The sequence below is a fragment of the Poromitra crassiceps genome, assembly GCF_964638095.1.
Source record: "Poromitra crassiceps genome assembly, chromosome: 27".
In the NCBI taxonomy this organism is placed as follows: Eukaryota; Metazoa; Chordata; class Actinopteri; order Beryciformes; family Melamphaidae; genus Poromitra; species Poromitra crassiceps.
The window spans coordinates 14777469-14797039 of record NC_139650.1 but is presented as its reverse complement, the minus strand read 5'-3'; the positions used below and the strand labels follow the sequence as shown (position 1 = coordinate 14797039).

General features: G+C 44.8%; 1 protein-coding gene across 1 annotated transcript in view; it reads left to right on the top strand.

Moving 5' to 3' along the window:
• Nucleotides 1-18895, top strand: part of LOC310799015 (extracellular calcium-sensing receptor-like) — a gene marked incomplete at both ends in the record, with an annotated part of 31602 nt that extends 12707 nt beyond the window's left edge. Inside the window, 5 exons of the mRNA XM_083661587.1 lie at nt 14817-15114; nt 15376-16173; nt 16380-16607; nt 16734-16857; nt 17997-18895. Coding sequence (XP_083517713.1) covers nt 14817-15114; nt 15376-16173; nt 16380-16607; nt 16734-16857; nt 17997-18895 — 2347 coding nt within the window. The remainder of the gene's footprint in view (nt 1-14816; nt 15115-15375; nt 16174-16379; nt 16608-16733; nt 16858-17996) is intronic.
• Between the last annotated feature and the right edge of the window lie 676 nt (nt 18896-19571).

Below are 19571 nucleotides of genomic sequence, written 5' to 3'. Positions count from 1 at the left end.
CAAACAGCTTTTTCTGTACAGGGGGTTAAGGACTGGAACTCATTACCTACATATCTTAAACAAGAACACAACTGGGATCATTTTAAACTCAATGTGAAACAGTATTTGAAGAGCCAGCAGTCATGCTCTCACTAGTAACTGATCTGCTGTGCATGTGTGGGGTGGGTGTGTGAGTGTGTGTGTGTGTGCCTTGTTTAGGTGTGTGTGTGTGTGTGTGTGTGTGTGCGCACTGCGCACCATGTGTGTGTGCGCACCATGTGTGTGTATGTAGGATAGATGGATGTTGCCAGTGTATTTCAGTAAGTGTGAGAGTGGATGGGTGTGAGTGTGGATAAAACTCCCCATTTTAAGTTGCTAATCGTATGTTGTTATCCTTAATGTCATGTCATTAATGTAATACATTAACACACTAATGTATACTTACTACATATCTTGTATACTGTACATAACAGATGTATATTAGTTTTATGTTTTATATTTTGTGTAACCTAACAGCTGTATTCTATAGTCTGTATTCTGTACCCTGTTTTTTATATTTGCCTTATAACATCTAGGGACAAACATTGCAAACTAGCTTAGGCTATAAATGTCAGGATATATAACAAAGACTGTTTCCTGTGAATGCTCTATGTTTATGTATCTGTCCCTATAGAAATAAACTTTTCAATCAATCAATCAATTCTGGTTTACAACACGGTTCCTTACTTGTCCCAGTTGTTGCTGTGGCATATTGCCTGCTGGTAGGCTAGATGCGTTCCATAACACACAGAATAGGCTGTCTACTGTCTTATTGCGAAGTTGCCGAGCATTTAGCAATATACAAACCTTACAAGAATATAGAAGTTGTTCATATTCTCAGCTTGTAGTGTGTGATTCGGGGGCTGTAACAGATTAAGGCCCCTATCTTCCGACAGCCGATATCCCCTAATAGCGCTTGGGCGCCTGTTTGCACATGCCTTAAGTCACGGAAGATAGCATTCCGCCTTGCGTCGTCTGCCGAGTTTTGCTCCCCCGCCCAGCAGAAAAAAAAGCATCCCCACCTCACGGGACCATACTTGTAATGATTTTGTCAAGTTGTAAATGGTGGTGTGATGTGTGGACCCAAATGCAGAGGAGAGAGAGGCAGAGGGCAAGGCAGTGCAGACCAGGCAGGCAAGGTTTTTAGGAGAAAATAGTCTTTACTGAATCATTCAAAAAAAAAAAAAAAAAAAAACACTAGCCAGAGGCTAGGCTAAACTCAGGACCAATTGTTAGAATAACTCAGAGCACAAGGAAGACGATACATACCAACCAGGGGACAGATAGACAATGATTCGACAAGGACACAGACTGAGACAATATATACACAAAGGGATCATCAGGAACATGGGGGAGAGCTGGGGAGGTAGGAACATAGGGGGCAAAACGGGAGAGCTGATTGGTGGGGAGAACTCAGGTAATGGGGCAGACTAACGAGACACATAGGCAACAGGTGGGAGGAATTAAGACAGACTAACAAGGGAACATGGGCAACAAGTGGGGAGAAGACAGACTAATACACAAGGGAAAAACATAACAAACTCCTTTCTCTACAAAAGGTCCACTGAGTTAACTCCTCAGAAATCACACACACACAGCAGGCCGTTACAGATTTATACAGAAATGTAACTGTTTAAAAGTGATATAATTGTCTGGTAGACATGACCTCCCTGATTTCTAAGTTAAAACAGCCCCGGAATATGTTGGGGATGCAATTCTCACCGGGATGCGGAAAGGTTCATGGCACCTGTCGCAAGCGCAAATTAGAGCCATGCCAAAATCATCTGCGCCCCAAAATGCCTGCGCAAACGGGATTTGGGCGGTATTAACTACCAGAATTATTCACAGTCGTGGCCAGGCAAGGCTGGGCATTACGTCAATCAAAACCAATCAGATTCATGCATGCAATAAGCTGTAATTCTCTCCATGCGTAATACAGTGTACTCACTCGTGCGAGGACAGAGAGAGCTTATTGACAGATCGTCTGTGGTGCCAACGAACCTCCGGGTGGTTATGAAGGTAAATAGCCTATGTCCATTGTCCAACAAGTTTTCTCAATTAATTTCCCTCTTTGCGATGTGATAAAAGTTTCTCAGTGAGTTATAGTTGATTACCTCACTGATTTATCTGCTAATACCCAATACCCACACAAGCCTCCACGCCACGACAAGGCAGATTCCATGTGGAGGGATTTTTTTTTTGTTTTTTTGTTGTTTTTTTGTTTTTTTGGCTCCGCTTACGCAGGTTTTTTTTTTTTTTTTTTTTTTGGCTCCGCTTACGCAGGTTTTTTTGTTTTTTTACATAGAACATACAACGACACAGACATACAACATACAACGACACAGACATACAACATACAACCACACAGACATACAACATACAACCACACAGACATACAACATACACAACACAACACCAAACATAGAAACACATAAAAACAAATCAAAGACAGGCCATAAAACAAAAGAAAAGCAAGGCCTTAAACCACAAAAGAAAAAAAACAGGCAATGTTAAATAAACAAAGAAAGAGCAGGGATCAGTCCTTCTTCATGGCGATCCGTTTCAGTTTAAAGGCCGCCCTGGTCCTGATAGCCAAGTGCCTTGTCTGGCAGTCCTTGGCATACTGTCTGTACGCCTCTGCCAGTGTCCCCCCCAGGCCGATGAGAGAGAGCTCCTCACTGGACCACCTGGTGCTGGTGGAGGCTGCAGCCATGATGCTGGCTGATGGAGCAGGCACAGTGAGTTCGGGGTCGACGGCCTGGACATCAGGGTCGTGCTCTCTCTCCTCCGGCCCCTCCTCCTTGTGGGTGAGGACACCCTTCCTCTTGTCCCCCACCTTGAAAGGTATGGAAGGGTGGAGCCCCCACACTGCCTGCTTGCAGCTTGGCAGGGTTAGTGTGAACCTTGACAGCACTTGACAGTCCTGCAGTTGTTTTTGGGTCCACTGCATCTTCCTGGTAAGCTCCTCCAGTTTGGCAAAGTCAATGTAGGCGCCGTTCATTAACATCCCAATGGCAGAGCAATATGTGGTCAGGTTCACCCTCTTCTGGGGGTCCCGGCACTCTGGGAGCCTCCTCCCCAACTCCGCCAACCAGGGCATCCCATGCTCCCGGTAGCGCTCGAGGTTGTTGGGGTAAGAGAGCCCCCAGCGCTCTATCTCGTTGCAAACCAGGGCTAGACTCCCGCCAGCTGTCGCCTCTTGCGAGGGCGCCACACTGGCGGGGTGGAGCTCAACGAAATGGAGGTAGTTCCAGCTCGGTCTGCGGCTCCCCTTGAAATCCCGGTACTTGATTTCTGGGAAGTACCGCAGGCCGAGCTGGACCAAGCCGGCATACAGACACTCCACTGGCTCAAGGCCCCTCACCCTCATGATGGCGACAGCTCTGCCAAAGGCCTTTGGCTGGGAGAAGTAGCTGGCTTTGTCGACTAATGTCTCCGCAAAGTCCCGGTACTTCCGGGACCCTACCAGGACACCCGGGGCCTCCCTCTGCTGCAAGCTGGACAGGCTGGCTGTCCGAGTGATGTCGTATACATCCTTGAGGGCAGTGAATAGCATTTGGGCCCCCACAACCCCTGGCAGCGCCCCCAGGTGGTCCGAAAAACCAAACAGGTTACTGATTCCCTGTTTTGTTTTGACATCAACAAACCAGTTCTCCAGGGGAGGTGGAGAGAGGTCAGAGCTGGCGCTGGAGGAGGGAGCCAGCCCTATGAACTGCCGTTCATAGGTCAGGCTCCTGTATGAGGTGGTGCTGGTGCCCAGGCTCGCAGAGTAGTGGGCGTCTGTGTTTGAGACTGGACACCCATACACTATCTCCTCCAACGCCAGCTCCGCCTGGAAGGCCTGCCAGGCCGCGTAGAACCCACCATAGAGGCCATTGCTCACATACAGCGCGCGAAGCCTCTCTGTGAGCAGGGTCATGACGGCGTAAACCACCGTCTGTATTCCCTGCCCACGGACGTCAATAAAGGGCAGGAGCAGCGGGCGAGCCTGCAGCAGACGCCTGAGGTTGGGCGTATTGAAGAGGGCAGCTGGGTCGAGGATGGGGGGAACCACAGCACCCTCTAGCAACATGACTACCTCCACCCGAGCCTTAACCTGCACGCAGGTTTTGTCATTGAGACCCTCAGCATGTTGCATGTACATGAGTGCTCTGTGGGCCATGGCCTTGTTGCGGTCATTGTGGAGCAACCCACAGGAGACTATCAGGCCACTGACAGGGTGCTTGTAGGCTGGGCGGAGGTGGGTGTGAGCTGTGTCAGCATACAACTGGAAAAAATTCACCCTTCCTCCGTTCACCAGTGAACGGATTTGGGGTGACAGTTCTATGGGCCGGTGGGTGAGGTCACTCTGGTAGTTGGCCGCTTCGTGAAGCGACCACACTGACCAGAGTGACCCCCTGGGGCTCACCACACTTGCCAGCCCGCCCCGTGACCAGAACAGGTGCTGGCTGCTGTCCTTGAGTGAGACAGTTGCTGCCACATGTGCACTGAGTCTAACTATCATCTCAGTCCTGACCAGCTGGCCAAGGTCCAGTGGTTTAGGTCTTTGTTGTCCAAACTGGCCTAAGGTGATCAGGACCCTGTAGTCAGGGTCCAGACCAGCATCCTCAATCGTTTGGTCCAGCAGACTGAGGATGAAGGTCTGGTCACGCTCCAACACCCTCATTTGAGACAGGTCACGGAGCGTACTCTTCATGAGGGTGGGGCGGGCTAAGGCCTTGGCAGGCAAAGCCTGCAGCTTTGCCTTGAACATACTTGTGATTTTCTCGACATAATCAGATGTCATCCTTTTGGCTGTTTTCACATCAGTGAAGGTGTGAGAAACCCTCTTCTTCTCCTGCGGGAGAAGGGTGAGGGTTAGCACATAGCCCCCATCGACACTGGCCACCTTACACCCATGGACGTGTTTGAAGGTGTCCACCACTCCGGCACTGTAATCGGATAGGACCAAATGCTTCTTTAGAAAGCGCCACTGACCTGTCACGTAGGGCTGGTCAGGCAGCATCAGCATGTTTACCCCCCCAACGACAGCACCGAAGTGGCTTACTTCAATGACGACACCGTCTATGTCGTGAGACACAACAAGCCTGTCTGCCTCCCCACCATCCACTGTTGTGGCGTGCACGCACACCCTAATGTCGTCGTCAGCCAGGAACACCTCGACACTGGGAGCACTGGCATAGGGCTCCAGCAGTGCCAAGGTGTTCTCCTCCCCTACCTCCCTCAGTGACATGCTAGCAGCAATGTACACTCAATCAACAATCAACAATCAACACAAAACACAGAACAAACAAGGACAAACTGTGACAAAAACGATGTAAAACAAGGGTTAGGGGATACAGACAGGGTATGGCGAGACAAACAGGGTACTGACAGGGGGCACAGGGTATGGGGGACAGCAAGAGATCAACAGCAATGAGCAATATGAGGAGCAAAAGTAGCGTGGTGTTTCTACTAGAGAATACAGCAGCCTAATGAGAGAAAACGCCAGTTTCCTTTTATAGTGTTCCGAAAATAAGAAAAAGTTAGTTATTACATTAACGAATTTTATGATTTAAGGACTCAAACCAACTTATTCTGATGTAGAATTTGACGAGGAATCCAATGGTACTAATTAGAAAATTATTCGAGCAGCGGAAATGGTCGAAATCGGCCGCGGAAGTTGGTCAAGTTTGATAAAATTCGATTTGGCAGTTTTTAGCAAATCGCGCCCCCTATTGTTGATTTCGGGACTTCACCACACATCCTATTTGACGTACAATTTGAAGGGCTTTCGAATGGCGTTAGTCCCGTGTCTGTACGTGCTTCCGTTCAAAAGATACGGCCAAAAAACGTTTAGGGACGATTTCGTTTTTGGCAAATAGCGCCCCCTAAAGTTGATGTTGGGACTTCACCACACATTCTGTTTGACGTAGAATTTGAAGGGCTTTCGAATGGCGTTGGTCCCGTGGCTGTACCTCCTTCCGTTCCCGAGATATCAAGCGTTGTTGACATGGTGAGAAATCAGAAAAAACGGTTTTTCGCGTTTATCTCGGAAACTAAGCCCCGTTGAGCAAAATTTACAAGTAAGTAAAACTGATTAGATGTAAAACTCGACGATCTTTCTAATGGCGTCAGTCCCGTGTCTGTAGGTGCTTGCGTTCCCGAGTTACGTCCAAAAAACAGCCAAAAACGTCCAAAAATATTTTTTGCTCCAAATGACACCAAACTCAAATCGAGTCTTCTATGCCATGAGAGGGATTCAGGCACAAAGTTTGAAGCAGTTTCATCCATTTTCCTAGGAGATATGAGCATTTGTTGTTGTTGGCATTTTCAACAACAAATGCTCATATCTCCTAGGAAAATGGATGAAACTGCTTTAAACTCGGTGAGGGGATTCTTCTCATCATGATGAAGCTTCCCTGTAAGTATGGTGTCATTTGGAGCACTTCCTGGTTTTGACCACTGTTTACTTCCTGTTTACACAGGAAGTGGTCTAAACCAGGAAGTGCTCCAAATGACACCAAACTCACAGCGAGTCTTCTATGCCATGAGAGGGATTCAGGCACAAAGTTTGAAGCAGTTTCATCCATTTTCCTAGGAGATATGAGCATTTGTTGTTTTTGTCATTCCCAAAACACAAATGGTCATAGCTCCTAGGAAAATGGATGAAACGGAATGAGACTACTTCAGGGGATTCTTCTCATCATGATGAAGCTTCCCTGTAACTTTGGTGTCATTTGGAGCACTCCTGCAATTTGCCCCGGCTCGGATCCAGGTAAAAACTAGTTTTTCGGGATCCTCGCCCAATTTCGAGTCGTTAGAGTGGTCACATGGCTATGAAAATATATATTTTTTTAGCATGCTAATGCTAACTAGCATGCTAATGCTAACTAGCATGATAATGCTAACTAGCATGCTAATGCTAACTAGCATGCTAATGCTAAGCTAACATGCTAACAACATTAGCATGCTACCTAATTAGCATAATGGCGGCCACTTCCGGGTTACTTCCTGGTTACACAAAAGAACTACAAAAAAAAAAATAGAACTACAACTCGGGTTACTTCCTGGTTACACAAAATAACTACAAAAAAAAATAGAACTACAACTCCGGCTAGGAAGGTCGTAGAGAGCTCGTGAAGGATGCGTTGGAATCAGCGTCACCTAATTAGCATAATGGCGTCCACTTCCTGGTTACAAAAATAAGAACTACAAAAAAATAAAGAACTACGGCTAACGGCAAGGCTGTGCGTAATGACATATCCAAAAGGGATTTTACTTGCACTGCGCTGCGCTGCACGGAGATAATGGTGCGCAACCCAGTGCAGCGAGGTATTTGCATGTAAAAGGTCCTTTTCAAAGCTCTTAAAGCAAAGTAATTGCGCGCTGCTGACGATAGCATAATCCCATCTATCACCACATTTTAGTGCTGAAACGCCTGCTTTGGCTTGTGGCAGCCAATGCCCAGTACAATTATCACAGGCATGCGCTTGTGTCCGCCCCCAATTTGCATTGTGCACAGCATTAACGAGCGCAAATGCTAAATTAGCGCTTATGGGAAGATAGAGGCCAAAAGCTGCTGGATGGGTGAGCTGAATTGTACGTAATTACGAACAGATTTTTAATTATGTCAACCGTTATATTATGTTTTAATATCTTATATGATTTTCAAAAAGGTTTTAGTCTTATTCAACTGATACCTGTCTGACCTTTTTAACTTATTTTATTAAAAAGCAATTTGAGAATGGCAAGTTTTGCAGAATGGCAATGTTCGACCTTCAAAAAGCTTTTGACACTGTCAACCACCAAATCTTAACCTGTAAAAAAAAAAAATCCCAATATGTTTATTGTAATTTTTGTTCTTATACACAACATACAGTGACAATACAACTTTAACACATTGACTGCCAGCCGTTTTTTTTTGCTGTAGGTAGCTTCTGCCAGGCCGTTTTTTGAGGATTCTGGCTCATTTTAAAAGAGCAGAGGATTCTTTTCTGCTTGGAGTTTGTGAACACAAAGTTCAGAAAAGTACTAATAGAATGTGTGCTTTCTCTGTCTAAAAGAGTTAGTTTGTAGAGTTAGTAGTTATGTAGATATTAGCCGTTGAGTACAGCATGGTTTCAGCTGTCTGAGAGTGAAAGCTGAGATAATCGCAGTTTTGTGAAATTCAATCAAACAGGCAGAACAGTCACTTTAACCATTTATTTTTGGCATCAGTGAGAGATCAGACATCCAAACAATATAGTTCCGAACGCCCTCTCCTTCAACTCCTCCCTCCGTGGGCGTGTCTAGTGGCTTTCAGCCTGCGTTTGTCACAAGCGAGTGGTCTGCTGCTGCTGCTGCTGCAGCGAGTTCGAGCAGCCTCCCTCCCTGGCAGCGAGTTTGAGCAGCCTCCCTCCCTGGCAGCGAGTGTGGATAGGTCTCACTCGTCTCTTGGGTTTGAGAGCCCCGATGAAGCCCCGTGCGACTCTAGGCTTATGCAAATTTGCAATCCCCCGTGTGCTGCTGCTGGCGCGGCCCGAGAGCGGCGAGTCTGGTGACTGATGACTGTAAAATCGGCAAGCCATTTCCTTGAGAATGGAGGAAGCAGCCGCGGGAGGCGGCTGCTTTTGGTTGACTTTCTCTCTGTCGGGAGGGCACCGTCGCCACCTAGCTGGTCGGTAAAATAGATTATACACATTCAATACTTCCAATATCTCCATAGGAGACGCGGGGGGCATTGATCCACGTAGCACCGTCAAAAAAAAATTCTACGTTTTAATACGTCAATGGCAGTGAACCGCTGGATTTTTTTTTACGTATATATACGTCAGTGGCAGTCAACGTGTTAAAGACCAGATGCCTTACAACATACACACACACGCACACACACACACACAATCAACCTGCACCAATTCAAACTAAATACTGATAAAACAACAAATCAAACCCTTCCTTAATCTGTAAATTGAAGGCAATAGGTTTTAAAGAGAAGGCCCTGAACTGGATACAGTCTTACCTCTCTGACAGAGTCCAAAAGGTAGAAGTAGGAGGTGTACTCTCCAACCCCAAAAATCTTACCTGTGGGTGTCGGGTCCCTCAAGGAAGCATTATTGGTCCACTTAGATTTTTATTGTATATTAATGACATGGAGTCAGCCTGTTCATGTCCTCTATTTCTATATGCTGACAATTCTGCCTTGTTGGTAACCGGAGAATGCTTAGAATAGTCAGAGCTAACAACAACACAGCAGTCAGCGTTGATCTGCCCCGGATGGGGTTACAGTGCGTATCTTCCCCCTTCTGTGGTTTCTCTGAAGAAGGTTTCACAGAGGGGGAAGATGGGCACTGTAACCCCATCCGGGCAGATCAACGCTGACTGCTGTGTTGTTGTTAGCTTAGCTTCTAGCTATTAGCTAAATAATTATATTTACAACCATAATGAACCGTGATCTGACAGAAAAAGTGTCATTTAGAGAGCGCGTGCAGCATGCCCCGCACTCGCCGCAGGCTCTCGTTATAGCCTGTTTGAGGAGACTACTCGGAGCTGAAAATCTTCCGTGGGCATCCGAATGAAGCCAAACTATTTCGGTGAGTAAAACATCATATTTTAACCTGGAAATGAGGACCGTGGTGTAAAAAACCGAAATTCTCCTTTAACTTACATTATAAACACTTTATTGGTACTCCCAGCAAATTTTCACAAAAGTAATGGATTTTATTTTCTTCTGCTCTCATCCTGGACCAAATACCTTGAAATTTGACCTTGAAAAGAGATTTGGGAGTTGGTTGAAAATTTGGGGGAGTTACATGGTCTCAAAGTCCATTCCATAGTTTTCCCATTGGTTTCAATGTTAATTTTGCACAAAAACAAAAACAAATTTTGGACTCCCAGCTAATTTTCCAAAAAATCATTATTTCCTTGATGTTACACATCTCACCTTGACTCAAGGGGTTAAAATTGTAGTTTCTACTGTGTTTGGCTATTTCCCCATATTCCCCCAGTTTTGGCATAGCAATCAATTCCATGCAGTTTACATGAAATGTACAGAAAATTGATTCCTATGCCAAAGATGGGAAAATATTAGAAAACTGAATTTGACGGTCCACACTACTGATTTGAAGCCTTTAGACCAGGATGGATGCTGGACTAAAGCTCATTTGTGTGTTTTGGGGAAAATGGCTGGTAGTCCAAAACATGCGCTTTTTTGATTTTTGGCTCAAAATATGAAAAATATAATTTTTACAAAAAAAATATGAAAACCCACTGATGATGTCACACTGTCTGTGAAATCATCAGTAATGTCATCAGTGACATCATTATTGACCAAATGACATCACTGATGATGTCATAGGCTAGTGATGTCATAGGTATTGTGACTTCATTCTAAGATGGATCCTGCCAATCTTTGGCACTAGGCATCTTGCAGTGGTGACTTTTGTAAAACACCCCAACCTGCCCATAATATCAGACCAAAATCCAGTTTGCCTTTATGGGAAGGAAAATAATTCACTTTTTGTGTTTGTATGTCGTTTTTCATTGTATTGTACTTACTGTACACTGGCATTTGAGGGGTTAAAATTCTGAGTAAGTATGAAATGTTGATACGAGGTATTAGGGAGGAGTTACCAATGAATTATAAACAATACAAAATAAAAAAATAAAAATGTATATTCATAAATGAATACATTATAAATATGACGGTCCATCAGATGGACCAATGGTAAATTGAGGATTTCATTTGCAAATGTACATTTCTTGAAAAACTAAAGAGTGATCAGAATAAATGTTGCTGCCAATCTTTGACATATCCCAAGCCATGATAATCCCCCCAGGGGAAATCCAGTTTGACTTTATGGGAAGGAAAATAATTCACTTTTTGTCTTTTTTCTGTACTTTTTTATTTTTACTGTACTTACTGTACACTGGCATTTGAGGGGTTAAAATTCTAATAGGTATGAAATGTTGGTATGAGTTATTAGGGATGAAGTTACCAATGAATTATAAACAATCAAAAATTAAAAAATTAAAATTAATAAATTAGTACAGTATTACCCTTAAGGTCCATCACATGGACCAATGGTAAATTTAGTTTTTTTCATTATTGGGGTACAAGGGTTAAGTATTGAAAGTAAAAGTACAAGTAAATGCTGTTAAAAGAAAGCAAGCAAAAGACATGCCTGGGCTGTTTATTTCTTCTTCTTGAGTTTCATAGTGGTTGACAAACAACGTTATGTTGCATTACAGCTACCAATTGGAATGATGTGTGGATCGGGATTAAGGTAACTTGCAAACTAGGAGCACTGATTTGCCAAACCTTATTGGCTTGCAGGCTACCCAACTTCTTCTGATTTTACTTTGTAACTAAGATTCTTGGGGGAAATGTAGTGGAGTAAAAGTATCCATTTTATTTGTGAAATGTAGTGGAGTAAAAGTGAAAGTGGACTGAAATATAAATACTCAAGTAAAGTACAGATACTCTGAAAAAATACTATAATACAGTATAGTAATACTGTATTTAAGTATTAATACTTTGTTACATTACACCACTGCATGCACGCTTCACCTTCCACCCTGAAGCCACTTGATGCAGTATTTCATAATGCTCTGCGGACTGCGGATTATTACTGGCGATGGGTTTCAAACTCAACATTGTATTTTATATGAAAAAGTGGGTTGGCCTTTTCTTGCCGTTCGAAGAGATCAACATTCTCTTTTAGAGATGCACCGATTCCCATTTTCTTGGCCGATTCCGATTTCCGATTTTTGAATAGTCTGACTTGCCGATACCGATTTTGGCCGATTCCGATTTTCTTTCTAAGAACAATAATTGACGGGTTATTTTTTGACGTTATATATATATTTTTACTTTGCTTTAATAGAAAATTAAGGGGAGGGGGCGTCCCTTATTTTTCTGGATGAAAGGTGGAAACCCTACCAGCGCCTCACGGAAGGGAGGGGAGGCTGGCCAGCAAGACTAGGGGCGCCATGACTCTGCACGGCACCGCACCCCTTAGGGTTTCTGGCATCAAATTCCCCAAGTTTGAAGTCCACGAGATTAACAGTTCTCGAGATAAACTACTTTTCGTGTTGCCAGTTGGTGCTATGACTATGCACGTGTCCGAAATTGGCCACCACGCTCCTTCAGGTTCCTGGCAGCGCACACTCCTAATGTTTGAAGTTGATCGGATGAATAGTTCTCGAGAAAAACAGCTTTTTGTGGGCAGTAGGTGGCGCTATGACTTTGTGTTGCTAGTAATTGGCGCTATGACTATGTACGGCCCCTATCGTTGCATCGGCCTAGTTTCTATGCCGAGCGCCTGGCGCAGTGGGCGTGGACCAGCGCACTTGATATCTTGGTCTTGGCGCTACACGCAGCCTAAAGCATTACAACCACGCCTTTTAAGCGTAAAATTATGCACTGTCATGCTCATTGGATAAGTGCAATAAACGAATCGCACGCTTGCCTTTTAAGCTCCAATTCCAGTGCTCCAGCAAAACCAGACAAAAGCCAAGCGCTCTGCCCCCCCCCCTCCCTTCATCCAGTCTGTCTGTCTCCATATATAGGCTATTATTCCATATTATTATGCTTCTCAAACCAATCTAACTGCAGTTTAAATACTGCAAGCATGTAAATACGCTACACTATAGCAAGATCAAAGTGAAAAGAATGTTCTAAAGGCATCAGCTAGAAAAATATAGCCTATCCCTATATGATGAGATTAATTTTATATTGGTGAAAGTTTGACCAGAAAGATATCGTTTTCTCTCCCCTGCTGCAGGTAGAATGATGCACATAAATATACCCTACAACATTATGTAAAGTCATTGCATAAATGTGTTTTTATTGTAAAACTAAATGTGAAGTAGGGCCAAGTTATTGGAGCGGACATCACAGTATAGCACATGACAGTAGAAGCGGTTCCGCAGTGCGTTCCGCTGTCACTTATCTAAATCACGTTAAATCCACAAGAGATATATATAGTCCCAGGAGGACATATATGTTTCACATAGGGTGGTGTATTCATTTCGATGTTTCATTTGGTCCAATATTGAAATGTGTACAATTGCAGGTTGTGTTACCATTACACATTAATTTAGATTGACCTTTTATATCTATTTCGCCTCATTTGGTTGCTATTTAGTAGCGAAATGGAGAAGCACAATGCATGCTGGGACATGCCAGGCAACTTACAACTTATTTTTCCTATATGGGAAGTGTGTTGTGCCTGTCTAAGCGAGGGAGTCAGAGAGAGAGAGAGAAGGGTGACAGAGAAGAGGCAGAAGAGCACTGGCGCACTGAATAGACCTGGTTTCAGAGAGAGACAGAGAAGGGTGACAGGGGAGAGGCAGAAGAGCGCTCCTTGCAACTGGCGCACTGAATAGGCCTGGTTTTCAAAAGCGCAAAGCGCTAAATTTACGCCAGGTGGGAAGATATCAGTACGCCGAGATTTAAGGCCGACACGCCCATTCTGGCCCATTCTGGGACTGCGCCACGCCCATTCGGCCTAAAGCGCATTTGGCAGCGTAAAGCCATATTGATATCTTGCCGAGGCAGGCGCAAGGCACGTTTTTTTGCGTTTAAGGCCCGTTTTAGCGCCGAAGGCCTGTGGGAGAATAGGGCCCTACGTGTCCAAAACTGGCCAGCGCACTCCTTTAGGTTCCCGGCAGGGAAGTCCCCAATTTTGAAGTGGATCGGATGAACGGTTCTCGAGGTAAACCACTTCTTGTGTTGCCAGTTGGTGGCGCTGTCCAAATTTCACAAAATTCCACGGTGAACTCAATCAGGTCCACCTAAGCAGACTCCCCGATTTTGGCTGTGATCGGAGCAATGGTGTGCAAGTTATGGCCACTTAAATTCTAAATCATTGCTGTAGCGCCCCCTATGGATGATAATTTTTCAAATTACTGCAAATTAGATGTTCAAATATTGAATGCAATATGCAATTGCAATGCAAAAACATCACACCTTTATGTGAATAAGATACAGCCAAAACTCATTAATAATGTTCCAGTTTTGCACCTCCCTCGTCTGTCCTGTCCTCCCTGTGGAGCCATGGAACATCACTGTTCATGAATATTTGTCATGCGTTAATATCTATAAATACTGATGCAAGCTCTGCCCTGCTCCTGTTCATCTGCTGCTGCCCCACAGTTTGTCTCTTAAGGTCCTTAGACACGCACCTTTTTTTCAGATTAATTCGTATGTCAATAATATTTTTTGAACCTATATCAATGCAACCGTGCAAACCAATGGTGAAGTTTCGCTGAGCAATATTGCAGCATTTATTTTTTCAGACCAGGGTAGAGAAATTAGCTTCCGACGTGTACATATAATGTTGCTGTGATTGACAGGTGGGTCAAAATTCACATTGCAATTGTGTGCTGTATATTCGCATTGCTCTTGGTGTGTAATGGACTTTAGTATGATGTCAGAGCAGAGTTTTGCAATTCTGCAGCTGCTGCTGGTGGCATCTCTCTCTGGGGCTGAGGAGCCGGTGTGTCGGCAGATAGGGGAGCCGGAAATCCCGCAGGCTTCTAAGAATGGGGACATCATTTTGGGTGGAATCTTCTCTTTACACAACAGCTGGAAAGGCAGACATGACACGCACACGTACATGAACAGACCACCGCCACTGCAGTGCACAAGGTAAATCACAAGCTGTTTGACATAAGTAAGATAGAAGAGCTGGATAGATATAGAGAAACCATAAAAAAAAGGTTACACACTGAGTTGTGAAATAAGAAATGTTTGCTCATAGTGTGGCTTTTCATTTCATTTCAAATACATACTGGCTGTAACACCAACTACAGTATTTATAACTGTCTGGGTTAAGTTTTGATTTCAGAATGTTCCAGTTTGCTCAGGCTATGCTCTTTGCCATTGAGGAGATTAACAACAGCACAAACTTGCTGCCTGGCATCGCTCTGGGCTACAAGCTTTATGATGCATGTGGCAACAGTGCAAGGGCAGTAAGGGTGGCACTGGCCTTGGCTAATGGTAATGAGAATATATCCACAGCCTCCAAGGCACCCTGCACCAGACCGGCCCAGGTGCAGGCCATTGTAGGAGCCACCTCCTCCGCTCTTTCCATTGCTATATCCACTGCCATCGGACCTCTTCATATCCCAATGGTAGATAGCATTTTTTTGTTTGTTTGTTTGTTTGACAAATGTATAATCATATACTGTAATGGACCTTGACCACAGTTTGATCTATTCATGTTGTTTTATTTTCCTGATAATACACTAATTATTATACTACATTTTGTCTGACTGCTCACAGTAAAGGCAGGTGGAAGAGAATTACTGCTAATGTGCTCTATATTTTCCTGTGTACATTCTTTTAGAAATTGCATCCTCATCTTGGGAATATCATTCCTTTCTACTCCCTAGATCAGCTACTATGCCACCTGTGCTTGTCTCAGTGACAAAGTCCGGTACCCATCCTTCCTCAGAACACTACCCAGTGACTTCTACCAGAGCACAGCTATGGCCCAGTTGGTCAAGCACTTTGGCTGGACTTGGGTCGGGGCAATTAGGAGCAATGATGCTTATGGCAATAACGGCATGGTCATATTCACAGAGGCGGCCCAAAAGCTGGGCATCTGTCTAGAATACTCTGTAGCCATATTTAGAACAGATCCACCAGAAAAAGTACAGGCAATAATTGACATTATCAAAGCTTCCACTTCAAAGGTGATTGTCAATTTGCTCATCCCCCCTGATTTGGAAATACTAATAGATGCGATGGCCTCCCACAACCTGACTGGGTACCAGTGGGTAGGCAGTGAGGCCTGGATCGTTGATCCCTATGTGGCAACTATGAATAGACAACACCACATCCTGGATGGTGCTATAGCGCTGTCCATCGCCAAGGTCCATGTCACAGGCATGAGAGAGTTCATTGTGGATGTAAAGTCACTCAATTCATCTAGTAATAAATTGTTCACAGAATTCTGGGAGACAATGTTTGATTGTAAGTTCAAGCAGACAAAGGGTTCAGGAGGGAATCAGAGATACTGTACAGGGTCTGAAGATCTGTCTGGGCAGCAGCACATTTTCACTGATATGTCATACATGGCATTCTTTAACGCGGTGTATAAAGCAGTGTATGCTGTGGCTCACGCACTACATAGTGCTCTTGGCTGTAAAGAAACATGTGACAATAAGGTACAGCCAGATCCATTCACGGTGAGTTGAACACAGAAGGCTGAATGATAGTTCAACATTATGTGCTTCACATGAACAGATTTTGTGTTATTAACCCTAACCCTTGTTTTTTGCTTTTTACATTTTTAACAGTATTGTTAATAAATTGTTGCATGTCTATCATTCTGCAGCAAATACAAGGTGGTTCACATTCAATGGAATAAGTCAAGTAATATATATCTGCTTAGATTTTGCAGCACGTAAAAAAGGTTCAGTTCAAGACAAAGGAGGGGGAGGACGTTTACTTTGATGAGAATGGAGACCCACCAGGAAAGTATGACATTATAAACTGGCAGCCGGACGAAAATGGCAGTGTGGAGTTTGTCACCGTTGGGCTTTATGATGCATCTTTACCTGCAGAAAAACAGTTAAATCTCCACACTAAGTCCTTAATTTGGGCACAGAACTCAGAACAGGTTAATATTCTATAATCATTCATGGATTGTTAATTTGTGGGATTATTGTATCAGAATTCCAAATGCTGACTTCTGCTGACAACAGCATAATAACGTCTATCTCATATTGCATTTTTGTTCATGCAGGTGCCTGTGTCAGTGTGCAGTGAGAGCTGTCCCCCAGGAACCCGTAAGGTCCTCCAGAAAGGAAAGCCGGTCTGCTGCTATGACTGTATACCATGTGCAGAGGGAGAAATCAGCAACACCACAGGTACGCCATATTATTTAATGCAGCTGTCTGTATGTTCTCTGAGGGGAGGCCCACTCTTCCACACTTTGAAAACCCCTGCTTTAGGCAATAATTTGGGGGTACCTCAACATAATGGCTAATCGTTTTCAAATGGTCCTACCCCCTACCCTACGTCCCCACAGCTACTCCCCTTACCCACCCCAGGAATCCTAGCTCTCTAAGACCTTCCTATCCCTAGTTATGGCCCCGTCCCTTCCTTGACTTCTCTCCACCCAACCACACCCCCTTAGCCACCCCTCAAACCCTGACCCTCTATGACCTTCCTATCCCTAGCTATGGTCCTTTTCACTGGCCCCACATCCTTCCATCACCACCCCGCCCCCCAACATCCCCAAAACCACTACCCCTACCCTCTCCTCGAATTCTGACTCTCCACGACCAGCTACAGTCGTTTTTCCCTAGCCCCATCCCCTTCCTTGGGGGACTGCCCCCTAGTCCGATACCTCACGAGTCCGATACCTCACGAGTCCGACACCTCATGGTTTTGGGTTAGGGTCTGGGGGAGGTTAGGTTTAGGCGTGGGGGTGGGAGAGGTTAGGTTTTGGGTTAGGGTCTGGGGGACGTTAGGTTTAGGCGTGGGGGTGGGAGAGGTTAGGTTTTGGGTTAGGGTCTGGGGGACGTTAGGTTTAGGCGTGGGGGTGGGAGAGGTTAGGTTTTGGGTTAGGGTCTGGGGGAAGTTAGCCTCTTTTTTCGGACTCGTGAGGTGTCGGACTCGTGAGGTATCGGACTCGTGCCATGGCACCCTTCCTTGCCCCCCACCACCCATATTCCCTTAGCCACTCCGACTACTCACCCCTCCAATCCTGACTCTACGACCTTCGTATCTCTAACAGCACCTCTTCCCTAGTCCCACCCCTTTCTGACCACGCCCCCATGCTACCGCCCACATCCCCCTAGCCACTCCCCCTACCCACCGTCGAACCCCCGACTCGACAGCCTACCTATCCCTCACTACGGCCCCTATTGCCTAGCCCTGCCTGAGAGTGAGTGAATGTCCCAACTTTAGAATCTTCTGACCCCGGCCTGGCCTGCTGCACTACCGTGGAAAAATAAGGGAGCTGCTCAGGAAATCTAATATCTGTTTTGGTTTTAACTTCTAGATTCCATCACCTGTGAGCGATGCCATCCTGAATTCTGGTCAAATGAGAAAAGAGATGACTGTGAAAAGAAGGACACAGAGTTTCTATCATATGAAGAGATTATGGGGGCACTGCTCGCGGTGGCGGCCCTGTTAGGAACTTGCACGACTGCTATTGTAGCTTTCATTTTCTTCAGATACAGGAAGAGCCCCATAGTCAAGGCCAACAACTCTGAGCTGAGCTTCCTGCTGCTCTTCTCTCTCGCTCTGTGTTTCCTGTGTTCTCTGACCTTCATCGGCCGGCCCTCTGAGTTGACCTGCATGCTGCGACACACAGCATTTGGGATCACCTTTGTCCTCTGCATGTCTTGTGTTCTGGGGAAAACTATAGTGGTGTTACTGGCCTTCAGGGCTACACTTCCAGGGAGTAATATCATGAAATGGTTCGGCCCTGCTCAGCAGAGACTCAGTGTTCTGGCTTTCACTCTCATACAGGTCCTGATTTGCATACTTTGGCTAACTATCTCTCCTCCTTTTCCTTTCAAGAATATTAAACTCTTTAAAGACAAAATAATCTTAGAATGTGCATTAGGCTCAGCTGTAGGCTTCTGGGCTGTGTTGGGGTATATAGGAGTCTTGGCTATGCTATGTTTCTTTCTAGCTTTTTTGGCTCGGAACCTGCCTGATAATTTCAATGAAGCCAAATTTATCACCTTCAGCATGCTGATATTCTGTGCGGTCTGGATCACCTTTATCCCTGCGTATGTCAGCTCTCCAGGGAAGTTCAGTGTTGCTGTGGAGATATTTGCAATTCTGGTCTCCAGTTTTGCACTGCTAATCTGTATTTTTATTCCAAAATGTTACATAATCTTATTCAAGCCAGAAAAGAATACAAAAAAGAACATGATGGGTAAAATGTAGGGATGCACTATAGTAATTTACACTACACATACATTTAATTACACACACAGGTAAAATTTGCAGTTACTAACTTTTATGGCCCTTCAGATAACATGTCAACATGAGTTGGAATCGTGGGATAGTTTGTGCAAGGACCACATTTGCCTTATCTCAGGAAGCAAAACAATGGGCCACAGAGAACAGTAGCGTGGCCCCTTTCATTTCCTGTTTAGGAGAAGATGATGTGGTCACACGATCTCAAGGACTATAAATGCTTGTATGCTTTGAAATAAAATTAGACCTAGTCTTCCCTTCAACCTTGTCTTGGCTTTTCTGATGGATTTTAACTACGACAGCACAGATATGAAAATATTGGCCGATACCGAGGGGGGGGGGGGGTTCACAGGAGGGATTTGGAGTGCTCTGAAATAAAAAGCTCTGACCTTTCTCTGACGAAAATATATTTTTCCTTGACCCTCCACAAGTGATTGGAAATATATGATTGACCCTCCCTGAACAAATGTTATACTATTTTCGCTTGTGAAACAATGTTCATTGTCAATAAAATCGAGGGCATCACGCATAGGACAAAATTAGGCAATTAAAGCACGTAAACTCCTCGACTTGCACTATGAGATAAGAAAGGCCACATCTGACCATGAAATAAAATATTAAATTAGGATGCATATTAAAGCAG